This window comes from Pseudoliparis swirei, chromosome 2 (assembly GCF_029220125.1).
Source record: "Pseudoliparis swirei isolate HS2019 ecotype Mariana Trench chromosome 2, NWPU_hadal_v1, whole genome shotgun sequence".
NCBI classification, from domain to species: domain Eukaryota; kingdom Metazoa; phylum Chordata; class Actinopteri; order Perciformes; family Liparidae; genus Pseudoliparis; species Pseudoliparis swirei.
The window spans coordinates 17,836,572-17,861,999 of record NC_079389.1 but is presented as its reverse complement, the minus strand read 5'-3'; the positions used below and the strand labels follow the sequence as shown (position 1 = coordinate 17,861,999).

Here is a 25,428-nt window from a genome sequence, read left to right as displayed (position 1 = left end):
TGTGTGTGTGTGTGTGTGTGTGTGTGTGTGTGTGTGTGTGTGTGTGTGTGTGTGTGTGTGTGTGTGTGTGTGTGTGTGGGAACAGAAGGTGAGAAATTTTGGGGTCAGCCGAGGTCTTTCAGGTAATTGTGCTTCTTAAACTTTTGACCCACTAAGCCCTACTTAGTGTGGTGCTTGCTCCCCTTATTTCCCCCGAGAGTTTTGACTCTGCATACCAGGACATGTGCGTGTTTGTGTGTGTTTACGTGTGTTTACGTGTGTGTGTTTTTGATACGAGTGTCTGAACATATGCGCTCAGCCTCACACGGCTCATGTTGTTCTTTTACACCTATTTTGGCACGCCGCTCATTGTCCTGCCCACACAGTCTGACCGCCCTCGTCTAATTTAATCAGGCTATAAAGATACGTGAGTAACCTGCCCCCCCCCCCCTCCTCTGTGTGAAGGCATGTTGGAAGAATGCAGCTCGGGCTCCGGCTGCGTGTTCCTCTTTCCTTTTGGAGTGCAGCTTCGCCGTCAGTGTCGCTTTCCTGAACGCTGAACTCATTTCGGTAACTCAAACTGTTCAGAATAAACCCGCGAAACCCGTTAAGATTCCAGAAATGCTGAGAGAGAATGGAGAGGGGACTGACCATCGTGGTGAGCCCCCCCCCCCCGGCTCTATCTTCAGGGTGTCTGTCCTCGCGAGGAGGAAGATGGATGAAGATGGAGGAAGATGGATGAGGACGCTGCGGTTCGGGTCTCCGTGGCCGTTTCCAATCGCACAGGCAGAGAGCATCGTCGTGGAATTGTTTACAGATGAAGACAAATAATCCCAAATGAAATATCCGCAGAGTGAGTGTCGTACTAACAGCTGACCCCCTGTATGTTTAAACAATGACCGGGTCATGTGGGTGTAATTTTGTACATTTGTAAAACTTTCACGACGAGTGAAGTTGAACACGCCGCCTGCATTTTCTATTCCCGTGCCGACATATTCAACGTGTGGATACTGTAGCTGCAACTTGCAGGTGGAGGATGTCACGGATTCAAGTGCGTTAACTCCTTAAAGCACAGATGCTCCCATCAGGAGGAGAACGCTGAGGTGAGTTATTTAACTCCTCTCCCTTTTTTCCTCACTTCCTCCCCCCCACCTTCCTCTCACGCACCCCACCTGCGCACACCCCCCAGCCACTCATGTCATGGTTGGAGAAAGCGCGTGAAGAGGGAAGCCACGGGGGCCAGTTGTTTTTAAATAAGCCAAATCTGCGAACAGTTTTATAACCCTGACCTCGTAAAACTGGCTGCAGCTTTTGGTCAGCTCTCTCCTGATGGGACCGGCAGAGCTGTCCGGGGCTGGAATTCCCATTTGCCGCCGTGGAGCGTGTCGGTACGTCAGCTGGTGTGTGTGTGTGTGTGTGAGTGTGTGTGTGTGTGAGTGAAAGAGACAGAGAGCGAGAAAAGGGCCTATGATATACGATTGCTGTGTCACGATCCACATGTGACGACCCATCCTCACAGCAACAGCATCCCGGCTGCTCCCTCGCTCTGGTGATTTCCCTCTTGAAGAGAAAGTGAGAGAGTGTGACTGTGGGACAGGAGAGAGAGAGAGGGAGAGAGAGAGAGAGAGAGAGAGGGGGAGAGAGAGGGAGAGAGAGAGGGAGGAGAGAGAGAGAGAGAGAGAGAGAGAGAGAGAGAGAGAGAGAGAGAGAGAGAGGGAGAGAGAGAGAGGGGGAGAGAGAGAGAGAGGGGAGAGAGAGAGGGGAGAGGGAGAGAGAGAGAGAGAGAGAGAGGGGGAGAGAGAGAGAGGGAGAGAGAGAGGGAGAGAGAGAGGGGAGAGGGGAGAGAGAGAGGGAGAGAGAGAGAGAGGGGGAGGGAGGGAGAGAGAGAGAGGGAGAGAGAGAGAGAGGGGAAGAGAGGGAGAGAGAGAGAGGGGAGAGAGAGAGGAGAGAGAGGGAGAGAGAGGGGGAGAGAGAGGGAGAGAGAGAGAGAGAGAGAGAGGAGAGAGAGAGAGAGAGAGAGAGAGAGAGAGAGAGAGAGAGAGAGAGGAGAGAGAGAGAGAGGGAGAGGGAGAGAGAGAGGAGAGAGAGGAGAGAGAGGAGAGAGGAGAGAGAGAGGAGAGAGAGGAGAGAGAGAGGAGAGAGAGGAGAGAGAGGAGAGAGAGAGAGAGGAGAGAGGGAGAGGGAGAGAGAGAGGGGAGGTAAGAGAGACAGAGGGAGGAGAAAATAGCGCTCAAACAATCTGTGTGTGAGAGAGAGAGAGAGAGAGAGGTAGAAACAGGAGGAGAGAGGAGCTGGCTGGGAAACAATAGTTGAACAACAAATCCAGTGTTGCCGGGTCTCGGCCCCCTCTGGATACCTCTGCTGCCGGGCGCTTGAAGGTAAGACCACCGGCCGCGGTGTCACCGATCAGGAGCAGCACGCTCGCAGCCACAGGGCTGCTTTTTAACGTCTGCATTTGCCGAGGATTTATTCTCTTCCCTCGCTCCTCTGTGACAGGCCAGAGATTAATTCAGTGTGAACTACCTCGAGCTGGGTGGGAAACAATGTGTCGCGTGTCCGTTTTTTATATTTATGCGTTATTCCACGGCAGTGCGTGCGTGATTCACGGCCACGAGCGAGTTCCAGCTTAACTTTCCGCTCACTTTCCCCCCCGTGCTGCACACGTCCCCGAAAGCTCAGGTGCACATTCCTCCTTTAGTGCCGGGTTTTTTTTCGGGGTCTCCCGCGCGTGTTTCCGGAGACCGCAAGTGGTGGTGATTAGGAAACGGCGGGACATGATGTGTAATAGGAGGAAACATGTTTATGTTGGCGCCGGAGGATTCGTTAATCAGGCAGTGACAGCGATGCTGGGAGGATATAGCTGAGTGTGTGTGTGTGTGTGAGAGTGTGTGTGCTGGAGTACGCGGTTAATAGCGGTGTGAATAACTCTGGATATGTGTTTTACAGGTGCGTGCGTTTATGTCTGAGTGTGTGATTGACTTGGCCTGGTCCGTTGGCCCCCGAGGCTGCTGGCTTATGCTAGAAGGAGATGATGACAGATATAATAGGCTCTGTGGTAGGTAGGAGGAGGAGGAGGAGGAGGAGGAGGAGGAGGAGGAGGAAGAGGAAGGAGGAGGAGATCTGCCACTTCCATCAAGCCGAGAAGAAGAGGCGTGTGCGTGCGTGAGAAAGAGAGAGGCGGGGAAGGTGTTTAAATGAAAAACGAAGTGGCTACGAAAAGAGTGGGGGGTAATGAGAGGGGGAAGAGGAGGGCGTCCAAGGGGGAGGAAATTAAAAGAGAAATAGACGGGAACCGGGAACCCTTCGGGGGACAGGCGGTGCCAGAGAAGGACACAATAAATAGGAGAAACAGAATGAAACTGAGATGTGTGAGAGAGGGAGGAAAGAGCAGAGAGAGAGAGAGAGAGAGAGAGAGAGGTGAGAGTGACAGACATAGTCTGACACAATGGGAGGGGGAGGGAAAAAAGAGATTGAGAGTGCGAGGCGAACATCGCCTCCAAACACCGCTCCCCACTTCCACCGACGCCAGTTGAGAAACAGTTTGAGCGGCGAGAAAATGTGTTTCTCGCGTGCGCCGACTGAGTCAAACCAAAGAGTCAAACCAAAGAGTCACCTTTCTATCCATTCAGAGAGAGAGAGAGAGAGAGGTGAGGAAGAGGAGTAGGAGGTGTGTTTGAAGCATTTGCACATTCAGCCAGGTGCAGATGGACAGCAATGCTCTGGCAGAGCAGTGGGTGGCTGCTTTTGTATCTCTGCTCTCATGTTTCATATTCTCACACACACACACACACACACACACACGCACACACACACAGGGGCCCATTGTGAGTGTGTTTATTTGGACAGCGTTGAAGCTTTCGAGAGTCAGTTCACGATGTCTCACCGCCGCAGGAATGCGCTCCTGACAAATGGACGCTCCGCACGCAGCGCGGGCCGTCGGGAGCGTCCTCCACGCCGCGCTGCCAGGCGAGCGCGGGACCGGGCCCGGCTGCCCGCAGACACCGGGTCCGCCGCGATGAAACAAACACGGCCACGATCGCTTTTTTTTTTCTGAGGGCGCCTGAAGGCATCGCGGTTGACTGGAGGATGGATTTTTGGTTTTCGAGCACAGTTTTTTTTTTTTTGGTCTTCTTTTTCTGACGAGGATGGAGAAAACAGAGGAGGCCGGTTTAGGATTTGAAGGGCATGTGTGACCCAGCCAGGTTGGGGGGGAGGGAGGGGGGGGGGGTTCTGTTACTATAAAAGCACATGTAACACACACACTAACATGAGTCAGAAAGAAATAGAAATCCGGGAATATTCATCCATAGGTGTCCTCTGTGTCTTCCCGCTCTGTCTCCGTCACACCGGCTCAAAGTGTAAAGCGGCTCACACGGCTGCGTGTCATTGGCTGAACGCTGCTCCCAAATCCACACTGTTTGTCTTATCTTTACCGGGGGGATATATTTAGTGGGGAGCTTAACTTTTGGGAGGATGGCGCGTGGGGAGAGAGAGAGAGAGAGAGAGAGAGAGAGAATTTGTGTGTGCGTTTCAGGAGCTGGCGTCAGTAGACAGGAGAAGAGATTGGCACACTGCATGCCAAACTGTGTGTGTGTGTGTGTGTGTGTGTGTTGTTTGTGTCCATAAACTGTATATGTGTGTGTGACTGGAGGATAGGTCTGTGAGTCTGGGCCCCCCGCCACACACACACACACACACACACACACACACACTATAGTCAGGAATCTGCCCTTTAGTTTATTAAAAGCTGTTGAAACAATGGAGGGTGGTGAGGTGGAGGAGGAGGAGGAGGAGGAGGAGGAGGAGAGCCACGGTGAAGCACTGGAGCAAATCAGAACGCCGTGCGATGATGTAGTTAGAAAGATGAAAAGAGGGGGGGGGGGGGAAGAAATAGAGAGAGGTATTCATGACGGCTCAAAACATTATACTGCCCCCCCCTTCCGTACCTGTCATTTCTCCCTAATACCCCCCTCCTCTGGTGTCCTTTGATGCACCTGTTTTATGGGGGGGGGGAGGGGCTCCACGGCGGCCCGCCGCTACCGCAGACAGACCCGTCTCTGGACAACAACTGTGTACTCAGCTGCCGGCTGGCCCGGGTGACAAAGCGGAGGATCCCTCTGAAGATCTGGCTCCTCTGACACGGCACACACACACACACACACACACACACACACACCAGCATCCCAATACTGTTTAGAGCCCCAGAGCGTCAGCACCATCAGGCCGCCGCGTGCCGTGTATCTGCACACGTGTCCATGTCTGGGAGCTGTGAGGTATTTATACACGCGCCCGCCGCTCAGAACAAGACGCGGCGAGGCAGATTGAGAAATCCTGTTCTGAGCAACACGGGGCTGAACGGGTGGGAGGCTCCCGGGTGTCACTTCTCAGAACAGATTCTGAGAAGATGTCACGCTTTCACTTTTACCTCTTGAACAAAAGCCCTCATTATGACGGATTGTTGCAGCTCCGATCTTTTGGGCATCAGCTTCCATTATTGACATGTTCAAAATCATAACTATCCGGTCCAAACGACGATACTACTGTCTGACCCTCAGTTCAAAACGAGATTTAATTCACGAAAAAAATCTTTTTAAAAGCTCGAATAAATGAATGTTTCCGGATAAATAAATCATATTTAACTCACGGTCACAATAATTGTGAATTCCTTTAATGTTGATGGACAGACATATTGATGAATTAACTTTTTATTTCAGCCCGGAGCGATAATTCATGATTAAACTTTCACTGTTTTGTAAAAGTATTTTTGAGATTCCTCTCTTTTATTCTTTAGAATTATTCAGATTATTTTATTTCAGTAAAAGGAGCAATACAATAATTAAAAAACAGCATTCAACATTTTATTTGAATAAATATATTATCGATATTATGAACCAGAATGGCCCTCTTCAGTGTTGTTTGAGTATATGTCATATTATACTGTCAAAGGTTATAGTGTCAAATAATTATCCGCAAGTAACTCATAATTATTGAGTTAAAATAATTGTAGTATAATGAATTTAAATATTTCTCTCTGAGCTGTTGTAGAATTATTAAGTAACACAGTGGTGGGTCTATATGTGTATGTGTGTGTGTGTGTTCGTATTTGTGTGTGTGTGTGTGTGTGTATGTGTGTGTGTGTGTGTGGGGGGGGGGGGGCATCTTTCCCACCGCAGCCTCAAAGAGACGCATCACAATATCTTTTCTCCTTAAGCATGGAATCACCGTCTCATAACTCCCAAAGTCCTAAAGCTCCGAAGCAGAGAGGATTGTGGGATGTCAAGAGGGATCGTATTGTGGTTGTGCGGTTTGGCTCCCCAGATATTCTCAACCCAGACTGGATGTTTTTTGCAGATACGTCTTAAGCGATCTGCCCCGTGGCGATGCGGCCAGAGCTGTCTCTAGAAAAAACAAGTGGAGTCTACTCTCTTGGATTTACCCTGTGTACGACATACGATATGCCTTTTAATAAGCAGTACACTCTACGCTTAATATCCGTGTAGTTACATATAATGCATGTTGTTTAATGAGTTCATCCGCCAGAGGGCCTCCAGCGTTGACTCTCTAATTAGTTTTTGAGGACCAGGAACTCTAATTATTGAAGTCATGTGCTTGTTGAGCTCTTTGGTTGCAGAGCAGCGTGCGGGATTCTCCGAAATTAAAGAGTTTACCTATGTTTGTTCTGTTCACCTTTCCAAAACAAGGAAATACAAGAGAAACTAGAACGGGCACTCGGTAGAGCGCATACCTTCGCATATCACAAGATTGGGCATTGAATTATGAACATTTTGGCATTAGTTGCATGCCAATTGGATAAAAATGACCACGCTACACTCAAAAAAAACAATTTGAGTCAACTTAAAAAAGTGAGGCAACCAGCTGCAAAGCCTTTTTGAGTTCACTCAACTAAGGGCTAATGTGTTGTCAATTTATGATAAGAAGTTCACTCAAAGTGATATCTTAAGTTTGTCAAACGTAACATTACTATTCAGACATACTTATGTATTGAAGTTAACACTACTTAAAAAATTGCATTTGATAGTTACATCTACTCATGTACTTAAGTTCAGAACACTTAAAATATTAAATTGGAGAAACTTAAAATTGTGTGTTCTTGTAGATTAAAAACATACATCAACAGCACTTAACATTTTTTGTTGAGAAATGTTTTGTTGAGAGAACTTACTTTTAACTTAAAATGTTTTGTTACTAAATTTCACTGCCCATTATTTGAGTACACTCAACATTCTTTGCAACATTGCCTTCATTTAAATTAATTAAAAATGTACACCGTTTTCTTTGGAAAAGTCAACAGTTAAAGAAAACAAACTTCTTCAAACACAGTGTTTATTAACAATAACTAAACATTTGTTTGCATAACTATATGAATTCCAGGTGTCAACACTTGAACATAGACAGCAGAGGGTCAACATCCTTAAAAATCAAAATGGCTGCATAAAGAAAAAAACAGAAAAAATTCTGTTTTGTGAATCCAAAATCAAGGCCTTGAAACAAGCTTTGGAACATGGTTGTGACAGGTGTGTAGCCATCACGAGTAGGTCCCCCCCCCTAAAGCACCAATAAGCAACAAGTAGCCAGAGGGATATTCGGTAATAAGGTTTATTCCGACAGCAGACTGTGTCTCTGCTCTCCACGCTCCTCTCATCTCCTGTCTGTCCAGCTCCTTTATGGAGACAGACTCAGATAACCAACACAGATCGTCATCAGCTGGACTGATTACCAATCAGTCCAGCTGATGACAATCAGACACCGTTCCCTGAAACACACCCCCGCTCCACCCACTCTGCAGCCGAGCCTAAACACCCCCCGCTGCCACAATAGTATACGATGGAACATATATACAACACAGAAGGACAATGGCATTCCCTTGAAACTGGGCTGCTTGAGAAAACAAGCATACAGAGACTATAATAAATATTCACCGCCTCTTTTAAATTTTCATTTTTTTTCTTCCCATTCTGTAACAATACAATTTAAAAGTCAAAGACATTTTATGCAGATTTTAAAAACTAAAATATACCACTTTCATACAAGAGTCACCTCCTACACATTAGTATTATAGTATTTCAATCTTCATAGTCTGTTAAATTAAATAAATAAATTGAGCAAAATACAGAAACATTTGCTCTCACGGTACAGGCTCCTTTAATTCAATAAGTGACAAAACCTGAACTGGGGGAAATTTGCCATTTAACAATGGACAATATCCTTCCCAATCTAATCCATATCTAAATATAATAAACAAACAATGGTTTCAAAACCAATGTATTTTAAACAGGGGCTAAAGAAAATATTTGTATATTATTTTATTATTTAAAATATAAGAATAAAGTAGTATATATAGGTATGTATATATATATATATGTATGTGTATTTGTATATATATATATACAGGACTGTCTCAGAAAATTAGAATATTGTGATAAAGTTCTTTATTTTCTGTAATGCAATTAAAAAAACAAAAATGTCATGCATTCTGGATTCATTACAAATCAACTGAAATAGCCTTTTATTCTTTTAATATTGCTGATTATGGCTTACAGCTTAAGAAAACTCAAATATCCTATCTCTAAATATTAGAATATCATGAAAAGTATACTAGTAGGGTATTAAACAAATCACTTGAATCGTCTAATTAACTCGAAACACCTGGAAACACATTTTCAAATGTTTGATTTTGTTTTGCTGTTATAAATCTTCTTTTTTACTTGGTCTGAGGAAATATTCAAATTTTATGAGATAGGATTTTAGAGTTTTCTTAAGCTGTAAGCCATAATCAGCAATATTAAAAGAATAAAAGGCTTGCAATATTTCAGTTGATTTGTAATGAATCCAGAATGCATGACATTTTTGTTTTTTTAATTGCATTACAGAAAATAAAGAACTTTATCACAATATTCTAATTTTCTGAGACAGTCCTGTATATGTGTGTGTTTACTGACATACATGCGCAGTGGCCTTAGTTACCTCAGCAGATGCCCAAACCACTATATTAAGTTTTCTCTACTTAACATTTTAAGTGGATTCCACTTTTTATTCATGAAATTGACATTTTGAGTTCGTTCAACTTTTTTCAAAGGCATTTGTTGACTCAACTTAAAAAAATGTGTTAGGACAACAAATTTGAAGTTGGGCTTTTTAGAGTGTATGGTAAAAAGAAGATGTTGACCTTTTTATGACCTTAACCTTTGACCCGATCGATCCCAAAATCGAATCAAATGGTCCCCGGATAATAACCAATCATCCCATCAAATTTCATGCGATTCGGTTTTAAACTTTTTGAGTTAAATAAATAAATACACAGCGATCAAAACATAACCTTCCGCATTTTCAATGCGAAGGTAACAATGTGACGCAGTATTTAGAGACACATTTAATGTCGGGCTAACTAGCTTACAGTCTTCAGTATGAACTCTTTTAATACTCTTTTAATACTCTTTTAATACTAACTCTTTTAATACTAACTAGCACAATCTCCGGCAGCTCCGCGGAGATTGTGCGCTCTTTTAGTTTTTGTGTTTATTTTTAATATTTTCTTTGCCACAAACACATCGGCACTAACAACATACGACCGCAGCACACTTTTGGACATAAACTTTATGCAAAACAAGGGTTTTTGTCCACTTTTCCATCGATCCAGCGTGGCCGGCAGAGATCGTACGAGCGAACCACAACAACAGCAGTGGAGCCGCTACTACGGGGAGACGACGAAAACATCGAGGGAAACGGAGCGGAATTCGAACAGACTGAGAGTTCAAGCCCACCGTCCACCTTTGCCCAGCATCCTTCTTGCTAACGTCCAGTCTCTGGAAAATAAGATGGATGATTTTAGGGCAAGGATCAGATTCCAACGGGACATGCGGGATTGTAACATCTTTTGTCTGACGGAAACTTGGCTGACCCCGCTGGTGCCGGATCGAGTCATATGTCCAACCGAGTCCTTCTCTGTTTTCCGTGCAGACAGAACGGAAGAGTCTGGTAAATCTAAGGGTGGAGGGTCTGCTTCATGACAAACAACATGTGGTGCGACCCCAAGAACATTAAGACTCTTTCTCGCTCCTGCTCGCCGAACCTGGAACATCTGACGATCTCATGCCGTCCATTCTACCTTCCCCGGGAGTTCAGCTCGGTCATCACCACAGCCGTCTACATTCCACCACAAGCGGACACCGACGTAGCACCATCGGACCTACATGATGTGTTATGTCGGCATCAGAACAAGTATCCCGACGCGGCTGTGGTGGTGGCTGGGGACTTTAACAAGGCAAACCTAAAAAAAGTCATGCCGAACTTTCACCAGCACATTACGGGTGCTAACAGAGGAAAGAACGTTGGACCACTGCTATACGCCATTCAAGAGAGGCTACAAGGCTGTGTCTCTCCAGGGAAATCAGACCATGCCGCCATTTTTCTGCTTCCGGAGTATAAACAAAGGATCGCGGGAAGCGGTAGTGACGAGGAACGAATGCGGTGGTCTGACCAATCAGAGGCTGAGCTACAGGACGCTCTGAGTATCGCCGACTGGGACATGATCCAATCCAGTTCCAGTGACGCCAGCGAGTTTATGGAAGTAGCAATGAGCCTCATAGCAACGCTTAACGGACACCATCGTCCCCACGGTAAAAGTTAGGGTCTTTCCTAATCAAAAGCCGTGGGTTGATAGATCCATCTGTGAAGCTGTGAACGCCTGTACTGCTGCCTATAACTCCGGTCTTGTATCCGGCAACATGGACGAGTACAAGGCAGCGGTCTATGGACTGAGGAGGGCGGTGAAGGACGCCAAAAGAAGGTACCGAGACAGAGTGGAATCACAGATGGAGCAGCGCGACACCAGGCGCCTATGGCAGGGGCTACGGACTATCACAAACTACCAGAGCAGACCCCGCGCAATGGTGAGTGCCGACGCATCCCTAGCGGACGACCTGAACTCATTTTATGCACGGTTTGAGGCTAGCAACAACAGCGCTAGCTCGCCGGCTAACAACAACACCGTTAGCGTAGCCGAGGTGAGTTCTACCGCTGGGGATGAACACACACTCTCTGTGACCGAGCACAGTGTGAGGAGGGCTCTGTTGAGGGTGAACACCAGGAAAGCTGCAGGTCCAGATGGCATATCTGGGCGAGTACTGAAGACCTGTGCTAACCAGCTAGCTCCAGTGTTCACCACAATATTCAACCTCTCCTGGCTGAGTCCGTGGTCCCCGCCTGCTTCAAGAGATCCACTATTGTCCCTGTGCCCAAGAATGCTTCTCCAGCATGTATGAATGACTACCGACCGTGGCCCTCACCTCGGTGGTCATGAAATGCTTTGAGAGGCTGATAAAGGACTACATCTGCGCCTTCCTCCCTTCCTCCATGGACCCGCTGCAGTTTGCTTATCGCCCAAACAGATCCACGGATGATGCTGTCTCCCAGGTACTGCACACCACACTCTCTCATCTGGACAGCCAGAGGGGGGGCTATGTGAGACTACTGTTCATTGATTATAGTTCAGCTTTCAACACCATAGTCCCATCCAGACTGGCCGGCAAGCTGATTGAGCTGGGGGTGAACACCCCCCTGTGTGCTTGGATCCTGGACTTCCTGACCGCCAGGCCACAGGTGGTCAGGGTGGGCAGACACACCTCCAAATCCCTCACCCTGAACACAGGATCCCCCCAGGTGTGCGTCCTCAGCCCCTACTGTACTCCCTGTACACACATGACTGTGTGGCCAGGTTCAACTCCAATACCATCATCAAGTTTGCGGATGACACAGTGGTGGTGGGCCTGATCTCCGACAACGACGAGAAGGCCTACCTGGAGGAAGTTGCTGATCTGTCACTCTGGTGCCAGGACAACAGCCTCATCATGAATGTCACCAAAACTAAGGAGCTGATTGTGGACTTTAGGAAGGTACAACAACAGAGGACGTACTCACCACTGGGGATTAACGGGACTACTGTGGAGAGGGTGAGCGGGTATAAATACCTGGGAGTCCACATCACCGAGGATCTGACATGGTCAACAAACACAGACACTCTGGTGAGAAAGGCAAGGCAGCGCCTACCACCTCAGGCAGCTGAGGAAATTTAAAGTTTCCCAGAGGATCCTTCAGTCCTTCTACTCTGGAGCTGTAGAGAGCGCCCTGACAGGAAGCATCACAGCCTGGTTTGGCAACTGCTCCGCTCAGGACAGGAAGGCTCTGCAGAGAGTAGTGCGTTCGGCTGAGCGCACTATTGAACTACACTCCCACCCTGCAGGACTTGTACACCAGGAGGTGCAGAACCAGAGCCGGCAGGATCATGAAGGATCCTCACCACCCCAACAACAGACTGTTTCAGCTGCTGCGGTCAGGCAGGCGCCTCCGTAGTCACGCTGCAAGAACAGAGAGACTGAGACGGAGTTTCTTTCCTCAGGCCATCAGGATTGTGAAGGACAATGGCATTCCCCAAGCATACAGAGACAAATATTTGTATATTATTTTATTATTATATATGTATTTACATATATATGTATTTATATATGTTGTGTTTACTGACATACATGCTTAGTGGCAAACTTTTGAGTTAAATAAATAAATACACAGTGTCAACTTGTTGCCTTCCGCATTTTCTGCGAAGCATTGACCAGTATTTACTGCACATTTAATGTGTGTAACTGTTACAGTCTTCAGTATGAACTCTTTTAATACTAACAAGCTCTACTGCAGCGAAAGAACAAGGCTCTTCATTCAGCGTCTTCCATGTGGTCCGTAGTTTCTGAGGATGTCTTATTGCTTGTTCTAATGTGATCACATCCAGTGTGGAGCCATTACGTGTGGACTCGTCACAAAGTCAGCCAGGAGACAAGCAGCTTCATCACAGGGCAAGCTGCAGCTCATCAATCTGCAAGAGACAGTTTGTCATTTCAGGTGGAAAAATCTGTCTGCAGGGAATAACCCATGTGGATAAGTAATGCAAATAAAATAGATATCTTTAGTTGCAGCCCTCGTAGAAATCAAACTTCTATTGTCCCAGTTTTTTTGGTCTTTTATGGCGTTTCTGCTCCAACATCCCAGCCTTATCCTTATCCCTCCCCTCTGATAAATAAAGGCACTAATTCGGCTGGATGCACTATACAATCATGGGAAGGTTGTGATTGCTAATTCCTGGATGTCTCGGTTCTCCTCGGGCCTCCGCACAGCAGAGCCCACTCTCTTTTCCTGCCTCGGTGGACCAGAATATCTCTGTTTCTCCACTTGAAGCAGCAGCAGTGCAGCCACTCAGTGCGTTTACATGATGGTATCATTCTAATCTTGCTTTAGTCGGACTCTGCTCTCTTTTGGGGGATCTGCTGTTATCCCAATATACATGGCAGTGAGTAATTCGAATCATTGGCCGAAAGCATGTCACATCCGATACGATAGGTGGCGCTGTTTTCATTACAACTCGTGGTGATACAGCCATTTCCGCTTGACCTCTTCACCACTACCAACAACAACCAACAACAACAACATCAACATTTCGAGAAAGATGGCGAACAGAGAGCAAGGCGAAGCTACATCCCTCGACTATTCTTGCATGATGTTAATAGTGACATTATCGTCTCTTTCGACTCTTTCGACTTCCGGGTCACGACATGGGAGGGAGGGGGGAGGCGGGATCTCAAGCATGCGCAAAGACGCAAAGTCCAGTTCCTAATCCAATTCACCGTTACATGCCGCGATAGTCGAATTATCAACCGGATCGGATGGAGTTATCCAGGGGTGTTAATCGGATCGTAGTCGGACTGCACATAGTCGAACAAAGGTGTTTACATGAAACGGATAATTAGATTTCAGTCCGACTAAGCCAGTTATTCGAATGCATGTAAACACGGTCACTTTTTCCACAGCTCTGAGCTCTGACCGCGGCGCTTCAGGGTGACAGAACCTGGGCCACTTAGACCGGATGAACCTAAAGTTATAACCTTGGCCTCACTTTGTTGTCCCGGTCCACATGCGACCCCTGAATGTGTCTGAACAGAGATACGGCTTTGCTTTCCCAAAAATTCCTCTCTTTGTCAGACAGAAAATGTGACTTTCTCCGTGGAGTTCTCCTGATTGGAGCCTGGTCTCGCACCAGCTTTTCTACAATAGCCTTCGAGTTGTTCCCTTTGATTGAGCGGGAACGTCGCGGGTAATCGGGAACGAATCAACTCGTCGTGTTTGACGGAGCTCCGCTGCCAACGGAGCTGCTGTTGGTTATGAAAGCAGCAACGCCTCAAGGCAACAGGGTGCGTTTTCATCCAACGCTCCCAAACATAGGTCAGACCTGAGGGTTGCAACAGAGCGGCGTGGGGGGGGGAGGAAGGGATGGCGGCCGAAACATGGGAGACGGCACCGGTCCAGGAGGAAGGCTACACCTCTGAGTGGAGCTCAGTGGGGGATTTGTTTTTGTGTTTGTATCAGGAAGACAACCTTGGCTCGATGAGGTCGATCCCAAACGACAGATCCGGGAGACACACGGAGTGTGTCGATTCAGGGTTTATGCTATTATACTTTAATGACAAATGGCGTTGGGGTGGGGGGGGGGGGGAGTGGATCCAGCTGTTGTTTGCGAACACCCAGGGCTCTATAAATCTCAGTCCAGGGCAGGTGTGGGTGAGCTGGGGGGAGAGGAGGCCACACCGGCCCTCTGTCCTGCCCCACACCTCCTGACCTCTGCTTCACTCCAGCCGGCGGGAGGCCGCCAGGCATCACAGACACACGCTTAAGTGCTCACGGGGCAGTAATGAGCTCACTCACACGGAGAGCGTCTCCATCTATTAATCCCACGAAAGCCCCCATTATCTGACTCAGCTGCCATTCATAGCCGCGTGTTGACATCACCGGCTTTCAAAGCTCGAGCTGCCAGTCTCCAGAAGAGACAGTAATGATGATGGGTGGTCACCTTGGCGTGAGGGACGTCCCGTGAGAGCGGCGCGGCTTCGGCCGGCCGCGTCACAGGCAAGCGGCGATCAATACAAAACTAGAACGGGCACTCGGTAGAGCGCATACCTTCGCATATCACAAGATTGGGCATTGAATTATGAACATGTTGGCATGAGTTGCATGCCAATTGGATATAAATTGACCGTGCTATGGTAAAAAGAAGAGTTTTACCTTTTCATGACCTTGACCTTTGACCCGATCGATCCCAAAAAGTCTAATCAAATGGTCCCCGGATAATAACCAATCATGCCACCAAATTTCATGCTATTCAAGAAGAGCTTGACCTTTGACCCGATCGATCCCAAAATCTAATCAAATAGTCCCCGGATAATAACCAATCATGCCACCAAATTTCATGCGATTCAAGAAGAGTTTAACCTTTTCATGACCTTGACCTTTAACCCGATCGATCCCAAAATCGAATCAAATGGTCCCCGGATATTAAACAATCATCCCACCAAATTTCATGCGATTCGGTTTAAAACTTTTTTTGTTATGCGAATAACACGCATACAAATAAATCAAAAAATACACGGCGATCAAAACATAACCTTCCGCATTTTCAATGCGAAGGTAAAAATCACTTTGCGGTAAAAAGATGACAGTGTGAATGTTTGGCTCGCTCCACTCATGGTTCCTCGGAGCGCCGGCCGTGGACCCGATGGACGGCATCTGCGGTCAAATGAAGTTTCTTCAGCGCCCCGGTGTTTACTCGGCGGGGCGCTCCCGTCGCCGCCTTTGTTTGCTCTCCTCCACTCGGGCCAGGACCTGTTGTCGGTTTCACTAAAACACATGTTCTAGAGGGCGACGGGTGATTTACGAGGAAATGCTGAGGATGCTTTCCTGTGTGCCGTGAACGCGGCGGCTCCGTTACCGCGTTTGATCCGAATTGATTTAACATGTTTTTTACTTCACGAAACCCTCGCAGGCGTTTAGAGTTCAGAGGATACGACGATCGCACGTATCGTCTGAACCTCGCGGCAAAAGCCGGATTACCATCTGGGCAACGGCCGCTGGGCGCCAGAACTCCTGAATTCACGGCCTGTGCGGAGGTGAGAGACAATTTTCACCCGGAAGTGAAATCCCAGTTTGTTTACGAACCCATCATCTGACACGCAGCGACGTCGGCATTCGTTTGTCGTCTCGTCTCTGAGTCCAATATTCCCTCTCCTTTTAGCTCTGTTTGGCTCTCTTGTTAAAACACGGTTCTTCTTACTTCCTGTAGGAATCTTGTTTTCTCTACTTCGGTCTATAATATGCTCACATGGTGCATATTCACATTGTGGACCAGACTAAACTGACCATCAGAAATAGTAAGACTGGGTCTCTTGGCACCTAATGGGAACTTTGAGACCACAGGACACACACGCAATGCACAGTGGGTGGAAGGTGGGAGGTGGGACTCCAGCAGCAGATGTTTACTCAGTGCTTCCTTGATAGTTGGGAAGAAATATATATTGTAGTTATTCTTTATTGAAGCAGAAAGATGACCATTGAGATATGACGATCTATTCTGGCCCAATCCTGATCGAGATGGGCAGCAAAGTAAAAAATAAATCCATGTTCAGGTACAAATGGGGACGAGTAACAAAAATACCTAGTAATACAAAGACCACAATGAAAAGCATCCCAAAACACAACAACACAGGCAAAACTAAACCAAGAATCAAAGCAAAGTAATGACACGTGTTAGAAGCAACAACATTGTTCTCTAAAAACACATTTAAAGTAGTATTTATAGTATATATAGTTTATTGTTTAAAATATTTCTAAATATGTCAAAAGAGGGTAAATACTCCAAGTTAAGTCTTCAGGGCTTGTGTGTTACACACAGTAGTACACACTGTGTGTAACCATGGTAACCTGTGCCAACCTCATGTGCCCAAAGGATGATTTGTGAGAATCATAAAGTCTAAACTAGATTAAAGTGATCTATTACAACAAGCAAAGTCTTATACTTTATTATACTCATACTTAAACTTACATTGACAATGTTGGTGATACAGAACTGTCCATCGTCATCGCGACCGCAATGCATTGTGGGATATTGATGCCAACGTGGTATTCAGTGTTTGCATAATGTAATACTTCACAATTGTTCTAGGTTTATAAGGTTTTGGACATATGAAATGATCTCTTCTTTTTCTTTTTTCGTTTTAGCGCCCCAAATAGCATCTTAATGACATTCTGGACTAAACTGGATATGTACTGCATTGATTTACCCAGTAATGCTTTTCTAACAAAACATTACAATGTTTTTTCTCCTTAAACACAATAAAGTCCATTGAAACGTTACATATTACTCGCAAAGGCAGCATGATGGACCACAAGATGCATCTTCTTGAGCAGTAACATAATGGTATATATATATATATATAAACCATATGGGTTTGTGTGAGAGGTTCCCCTCTCTCGATGAGTGCCATAGTGTTGAGACCGTTCTGTGAATGAGCTCGCTATGTCCTCATGCAGCTTCAAAGAGGTGAAGGTGTAAAAAATAAAAATAATATCCAAATGTCCTCGCGTTGATCAAATCCACGCAAGGACCGCGTCGCCTGCGCTGCACGCGGAAGATGAAGATACTGATAACAGTAGAGAGAAGATGAAGATACTGATAACAGCAGAGAGAAGATGAAGATTCCGATAACAGTAGAGAGAAGATGAAGATACTGATAACATTAGAGAGAAGATGAAGATACTGATAACAGTAGAGAGAAGATGAAGATACTGATAACAGCAGAGAGAAGATGAAGATACTGATAACAGTAGAGAGAAGATGAAGATACTGATAACAGCAGAGAGAAGATGAAGATACTGATAACAGCAGAGAGAAGATGAAGATACTGATAACAGTAGAGAGAAGATGAAGATACTGATAACATTAGAGAGAAGATGCAGATACTGATAACAGTAGAGAGAAGATGAAGATAGTGATAACAGCAGAGAGAAGATGAAGATACTGATAACAGTAGAGAGAAGATGAAGATACTGATAACAGCAGAGAGAAGATGAAGATACTGATAACAGTAGAGAGAAGATGAAGATAGTGATAACAGCAGAGAGAAGATGAAGATACTGATAACAGTAGAGAGAAGATGAAGATACTGATAACATTAGAGAGAAGATGCAGATACTGATAACAGTAGAGAGAAGATGAAGATACTGATAACAGTAGAGAGAAGATGAAGATACTGATAACAGCAGAGAGAAGATGAAGATACTGATAACAGTAGAGAGAAGATGAAGATACCGATAACAGTAGAGAGAAGATGAAGATACTGATAACAGCAGAGAGAAGATGAAGATAGTGATAACAGCAGAGAGAAGATGAAGATACTGATAACAGTAGAGAGAAGATGAAGATACCGATAACAGTAGAGAGAAGATGAAGATACCGATAACAGCAGAGAGAAGATGAAGATACCGATAACAGTAGAGAAGATGAAGATACTGATAACAGTAGAGAGAAGATGAAGATACCGATAACAGTAGAGAGAAGATGAAGATACTGATAACAGTAGAGAGAAGATGAAGATACCGATAACAGTAGAGAGAAGATGAAGATACCGATAACAGTAGAGAGAAGATGAAGATACTGATAACAGTAGAAAGAAGATGAAGATACCGATAACAGTAGAGATATGATGAAGATACCGATAACAGTAGAGAGAAGATGAAGATACTGATAACTGCAGCAGCATGAACGGTGGGGATAACCCCCCCCCCCCCCCCACAGCACATGTTCAGCAGGCCAACAGAACATCTCGGGGAGTATTTATTTTAACAGGCCAAATGATACCTTCTCTCAAGGTTAAATGACTCCCCTTAGAAAGAAAAGCATCGGGGCTGGAATCGTGGGGGCGGAGGAGGGGGATGGGGGGGGGGGCGAGGGGGGGCATATAAAGAGTCGTGATGAACTTGACGCATTCTGCGATCTCCGTTTAAAGAGTGAACTTTGATAGAACGCAGTATTTTACTCATTTCTTCTGCGATCACTGAGCGAAACAGTCCCGTTCACCCTCACTTCTGTTCAAGCACGGGGAACCACTTGAGACACTTACAGACACATCTTCCTAACTCGGCCTGGTGATAATGTAACCGTTCACGAATCACAGATTAATAATCACAAAACTATTTTTTACGTGAGGATTTTTCTTCATGTGATCGACGCGTCCGACCCAAAATTGTATTTAATGCTGTTAATAATGCCTAACCTGTTGCTGTTACCTGTGTTAAATATTCTTGGTATAATTTAAAATATTCATTTATTTATTCGCACAATAAAATAAAAACAGTACAAATGTAATATTATTAAAAGACACTTAAATGAGTGCAGATGAGAAAAGAAACCCAAAGGGCTTATACAAGATTCTCACCTCAAGTAATAAACAAGAATAAAGTGAAACGGGGTAAATCATACATAAGACATAATAAACAAGTCCCTTTTTTAAACTGGAAAGATTTTAAAAAGCCTTTTGGATATATGACGCAAATGTCAACTCGTTACCCTCCGTTTCCATCTCCAGTCAACTGGGCTGAAGAGGGGGCGGATTCAAAGCGCTGGACATCAGGCAAGAGAAATAACACATATCTCAAATTACAAAAAGTGCACGTCAATAACATCAGGATGACCGAAACGGGTCCGATGGCTTTAGCACAATGTGATATTTCCTGCTCGCTTTAAGCTGCGTGAACACTTGCTCCGAAAAACACATTCCTCCTTGGATGCGCTTCTTAAGAAAACAAAATGATATCCATCTTGATGAAGTGTCGGCCGATAAATTATAGCAGGCTTTCCGCCTTCAAATTGTCGTATTGGGAAGTCATGCTCAAGTGGCGTTCCTTTGAGCTGGACATCCCTGCAGATTTTTACACGCAACTGAAATATAAGTCTGGAGTTTTATTGGCGCAACAGAGTCGGAGTCTAAACTTCGTCGTTTCCCTGCGGCTACTGAGCGGCCAAGTCGTAATCAAGCTTAAGAACGTGTGTGAGCGGTCAGGTTACCCACGACAACCTCACGAATGTGCGTCTGCAGACCGCTCGACGCGACGAGCCTTGGTCGCATGTTTATATGAATATCGAGTGAACGGCGTGAAACAAATCTTGAACTTTAAACCACGATCATTACGCTCATTTCTCACACCGTGACGTATACGACACACACACACACACCTCTCATTAATTCACAGCACATTTCCTGTGAGCGAAGCTGCCTCCGCCCGCACCGAGCTCCCTCCTAACACGAACCCTATTGTCAGGAGCACAATAAAACGATGAAGTTAGGGGGGAAAAACTCCATAAATGCATGTGAATGTGCTGCGGGACGGGCAGAGGGGCTGCAGTCATGAGAGGCTTGTTGGGAGAGCGATTTCTTTTAATGAAAAAGTCATTCCTGGGGAGAGGAAAGGGCCGGCTGCAGGCTGTTTGTGCATGGCTTAAGTTTCTCCTCTGTAATAAAAGCACCCGGACATGTGTGTGTTTGTGTGTGTGCGTGTGTGTGTGTGTGTGAGCGTGCAGGGGAGACCGTGGAATAAAGGAGACAAAGTAGGCAGCCAGGTTCGGAGACTCACACACACACTCATCAAACAGTCAATCACCCCAAAACTGACAGATATATCGATGAGAATCCGTCTGGAGACAGCTACGTCCAGTACCGGGAGCCGTGTGATCTTTTCTAAAGCGCTTAAAGTAACTCCCTAGGATGTACAAATGGACAAAACATACTGCCCACACACACACACACACACACACAATATTGTTTCTTTATCAGTGCATGCCTTCCTGTGTGTCTCCCTCTCTCAGACTGTAGTGGATCCAGACAGTGGGGGATGGAGCGGCCCGCCGGAGAGACCCTCCTCCCACCTTCCTCCCTCCAACTCGCTGACCTTGAGCCGCCGCTGCACTAGCAGGACCGAGAGAGAGACCCCCCGAGAAAAAGAAAAGTCGGATGCGAGGCGGAAAGAACTGTCAAGAGCGACAGTAAGAGAGAGGAGCACAAAGGAGAGCCACGGCCTCGGGGCGGTCCCACCATGAAACCTTTCGTCTCTGCGGGCCCCCCCTCCGGCCTGCTGCTGGTCCTGATGTGCTGCCCGCTGCTGGGCTTGGTCCGGTCCGCCAGCAGCAACAAGGCCAGCGATAAGGGACACCCACACCTGGGAGAAGCCGACCCGGAGCGCTGCATGAGGCACCACTTCGTGGAGACCATCGTGCACCCGATCTACAAGTGCAACTCCAAGGTGAGGCCTTCTTTTTGGTAGCGAGTCGTTTAAGACGAGTTAAGTCATTTGTTATTGGAGACAATTTGTTTTGAAAAGCAATGCCTCGGAGACACGAGGAAAACCCACAGAGCGCCGGGCAAAGACTAAACCCCCCCCCCCCCGCAAAACGCCAAACTCAATTAGTCTCACACACATTTCTCTTTCCACCAGCGTTACTCTTGTTGCCCCTCAAACGCCTCCTCCATTCAGCCATCGCCTCCTCTCACATTATCTCCACCTCTCCTTCATTTAGACGGGACTCGCCTCGTTTCTCAGTGTGTGTGTGTGTGTGTGTGTGTGGTGCTGGACGCGGGCCACGCTGCAGTCATATTCTGCTCCTCAGCTGGGAAGCCCATTTGGCTGAAGCGGACGTCTCCCCGTCAGCCGGCTCTCTCTCCGGCCTCCGCTCGTCTTTCTGGAGAGAGAAAAAGAAAAGTTAGCTCGTGGTCCGAAGGCGGCGCGCGGCATTTTTATTTTTTCCTTCTCTCCATAAAGTGCCGGACGACTCATCCACTCGACGACCCGTCGACTCGCGTGACTGTCGAATGTGTGACCCTAAGCCTTATGCTGCAGCGAGCGCGAGCAGCCCGGTTCTTTGGTCTTTTTTAAATATTCGGACTATTCTGAGTGCCGAGCAGGTGGCCAAACCACAGCCCGCTCGGGGAAGTCAGGCCTGAACTCACTCACAGCATGAGCCACGCTTTACAGTACCCAGAGCACGGGGCTCCTGTTTCACCTCAGTATGTGTGTGTGTGTGTGGGGGGGGGTCTCAACTCAGACAATATTTGTATCGACGACATGAGTTCCAGAACGGAAAGCGTTGCATTAAATATATTACTTCAGTAAAAGTACAAAAGAAGAAAAAAAAGAAAAAATGTTAAATTCCAAAGAAGCACTCACTGTGCGTATTTAAGAATAGTGAATGTTATATAATACTATTGGATCACAATTATTGATTCTATTATTGTGTTGCATTATTGTTGCAGCCAGTCACGGTCAGGCTGATCCAACTTTATATACCGCATGGGTAGTTTAACCTGTAACAGTAAAATCATTGATATGAGATGATTCATATGTTGTATTAATAATTTTAAATGTGTGGATTATAATATCAAATAAATGCAGTGAAGTAAAAAGTATATTTTCTTCCTGAAGAAAGTAGCATAAATATAATAATAATACAGTAATAACTGTACTTAAATAAAAGTACTTAGCTGCATTCTACCACTGAATAAGATCATACTTATTGGTTTTATTAATATATATTTCTTCTTTTTTTCTTTAAAAAAAAAAAAAATGGAATATATATATATAAAAATGTAAAGATATATATTTATATAATTAAAATGAATACAAATCAATTTTATATGAAGTAACTATAATAACAAACATTATTGTACTTTAAACTGACTGCAGGAGCTTTTATTGTTTCTTTTATTATCTCTTGGAGACTTACGATGAATGTCTCCTCATTACCCATGAGCCTCAGCGGCAAAGACTGAATCCCACAGCGTCCAGGATTATACACACCACGGAAATTAATTAAATCTACACATACAGAAAGGAAAAGTAATTAGACAAATAATAAAACTAATAGTAAGTATTAATTGTATAATTAGGAAGAGTATAACAATTTAAATTAAGCGAAAAAGCAACAATATGTATGAAAAATAATGTCACATTAAAATACACCAAAATAACAACGTGCAGTTCAACTCATCTAAACCCACCATCTGATTACTGTATTAACTCCTCAACCTACTGGCTGTCGGGGAAACCGCTTTACGTGATTAGATAACCGCTGCATCCAGCTGGTCATGAATGAAAGGAGGAGCAGGAAAGAAGAGTGGAGGAGCAGAGGGGCGTCACGGGGGAGGAATGGTCGCTGACTGACAGCTTGATCCTCAGCGAGTACAAAGACAAGTGGTCTTAAAGTGGCGACATCGCTCCTGAGTGAGAGAGTGTGTGTGTGTGTGTGTGTGTGTCACCCTGCCATGGCCCCAGACAGGCTTTTGTCAAAGTGGGTACATGGGTGGCGACACACAGCAGCTGACAGCAGGACATGACACAGGAGTCTGTTTAGGGAGGCGACAGGAATGTGGTGACCCACAGAGGAATGCCAGTCGGACGGTCAACACACTAATCAGGCCGGTGCTTTGCGTGTCTGTGTGTGTGTGTGTGTGTCTGTGTGTGTCTGTGTGTGTGTGTGTGTGTGATCTGACTTGGGCAAAGCTTGACACAGTGGTTTTTGACCCTGAGCTCCAAGCGGCGGCCGGCGTGAGGAGCGACGGCTCTTTGCTCCCAGCCCGAAGGTGCCGGTTCCGCTCAATTTGACCCGATTCAATATTTAATGTCGGTGTTCTTTCGGCAGTCAACAAACAAACATAAAGTACCTCACACTTAAACTTGGAAAACAAGATTAATTCTAATAATTTTCTGGAGGTTTTAATTGCTGGCGTCAAATTGACCCCGAGGGTAAAATATGTTAGTAAATATAAAGGTAACAGGAGGGTGAAACATTGAATGGGGTCAAATTGACCCGAAGGCAACAGGAGGGTTAAAGCATTTCTTTCCTCCTTCCTCTCGTCTTCCTCTGCACACTGTGTTCCAGATGGTGCTGCTGGCGCGCTGCGAGGGCCACTGCAGCCACACGACCCGCTCCGAGCCCCTCATCTCCTTCAGCTCGGTGCTCAAACAGCCCTTCAAGAGCACCTGCTCCTGCTGCCGGCCGCACACCTCCAAGCTGAAGGCGGTGAGGCTGCGCTGCGCCGGCGGGACCCGCATCACGGCCACCTACAGATACATCCTCGCCTGCAGCTGCGAGGAGTGCAGCTGAGCGGCGTCCTCCCACCGCCTCGAGACTCTGGAGATCCTCTCGGCCTCACCGGGCCCGACTCTGAAGCCGTCCAGAGAATTGAGAGGGTTGATTATATCGGATCGGAGGATTTCCCCCGGGAGGGCGGCGGCTCCAGACGCTCGTTTGTTATCTCGGGAGTGATAGTTCGGAGCAATCGTAGGCTACCACCCTCACACCGACATTGACCCGCAGCCTCTGGGACTCGGACAGAACCTCCCATACCCCGCGCCATTATGTGCATTCAATCAGTACAAACCATGCGGAGCACATTTCTCCTGCACACGAGGCCAGACGCCACAAACTGCTGCTCCCGCGGGCCACGAGGAGACGCTCTGCACTCATTAAAGGCCTCCGTAATTCATAACGCACATGCTCACGGACCACAGTACGAGAGCTCGTCACGAATATCTGTAACTGCTTTCTGCCAGCTCCATAAATAAACTCCCACTGTGCAACAAAACAACACGCCTCGTTAAGGACGAGGCTCCACATGTGGCGGACCCATAGAGAGGCACCCGCGCCGCGCTTATCCACCCAATAACATTTTACGCACTCCCCGCGGACTTCCACGGAGCCGCGTTGAACACGAGCGACAGCAGAGCTCACCGGGACGGAGGCCGACGTGTGCGAGAGGAGCTCCGGGGAGGGCGGAGGCTCAGCCGGCGCCTGGGTGGTCGTGTGGACCGTCGAGGCTCTCGGCGTTTCGTCTTTAAATGTAATCTAATTCTATTTGAATTCTTCGTGATGCTCCCCCGTCAACATTATTGAAAACGGCAGCCGCCGCCGGATTTGAGGGGAAAGTGGCGCTTTAGCCCGTCGTGTTTTGTTCCTTGTGTTTCGCCTCCCGTCCAAACTGTGCTGCGGTTGCCCTGCGTCCGCCTGTAAAGCCTCCAGCGGGATGAACACACAACTTCACACAAGGGATTCCTTTCTGTGTGGTGTGTATATTTGTTTGTTTGTTCTTTGTTTGCGTGTGTGTGTGTGTGTGTGTGTGTGTGTGTGTGTCAGGCTCGAACACGTCTAACGCTCCATCAGTGTTTGTGGTCAGTTTATCTCAATTTAAAAAAGTGAACAGCTCGGTCACGTTGTACCAGTTGTGGTTTCTTCCCTCATAAAAATACAAATAAAAAACTCACCACTAAAACGTGCGTATAGATTTTTTTTTTTTTGAAAAAAATATTCTGAGGTTTTATGGAAGCAGTAAGTTTTACTTTATCAGAAACTGAATGCCTTATTTGTTATTGAACCACGACTGAATATTTAATGTTGACATTTAAATACCAGTGAAATAACTTGATTTTATGGGGGTTTGAACGTCAATTTCAAATTTTCCGAAATTCAACACAGATGCATCGAGCATTTAAAAAATATATATTTTCATATTG

General features: G+C 46.3%; 2 protein-coding genes across 4 annotated transcripts in view; both read left to right on the top strand.

Moving 5' to 3' along the window:
* The window catches only part of efhc2 (EF-hand domain (C-terminal) containing 2), a 45,420-nt gene that overhangs the window by 19,352 nt on the left and 640 nt on the right, over window positions 1-25,428 (top strand). Inside the window, exon 18 of one of the 2 annotated variants that reach the window (XR_008833144.1) lies at window positions 445-587. The exons of the other annotated variant lie outside the window; for it this stretch is intronic. The gene's annotated coding sequence lies outside the window, so the exon portion shown is untranslated. Of the gene's footprint in view, window positions 1-444; window positions 588-25,428 lie in introns of those variants that run through there. 2 annotated transcript variants of the gene reach the window in all.
* ndp (norrin cystine knot growth factor NDP) lies at window positions 105-25,120 on the top strand. Of its 2 annotated transcripts, XM_056425977.1 has the most exons (5): window positions 105-122; window positions 669-832; window positions 996-1,082; window positions 20,732-21,165; window positions 23,798-25,120. In XM_056425977.1, exons 4-5 carry the CDS (start codon window positions 20,959-20,961, stop codon window positions 24,020-24,022), a joined length of 432 nt encoding a protein of 143 aa, XP_056281952.1. In that variant the 5' UTR covers window positions 105-122; window positions 669-832; window positions 996-1,082; window positions 20,732-20,958; the 3' UTR covers window positions 24,023-25,120. The 2 variants fall into 2 exon arrangements, with proteins under 2 accessions (XP_056281952.1, XP_056281957.1); XM_056425982.1 differs by lacking the exons at window positions 105-122; window positions 669-832; window positions 996-1,082 and adding an exon at window positions 2,269-2,357.

Coding starts and splice junctions, on each gene's coding strand:
- ndp (XM_056425977.1), top strand. CDS start 20,959: ATGAAACCTTTCGTCTCTGCGGGCCCCCCCTCCGGCCTGCTGCTGGTC. Junction 21,166..23,797: donor TCTACAAGTGCAACTCCAAG/GTGAGGCCTTCT, acceptor ACTGTGTTCCAG/ATGGTGCTGCTGGCGCGCTG.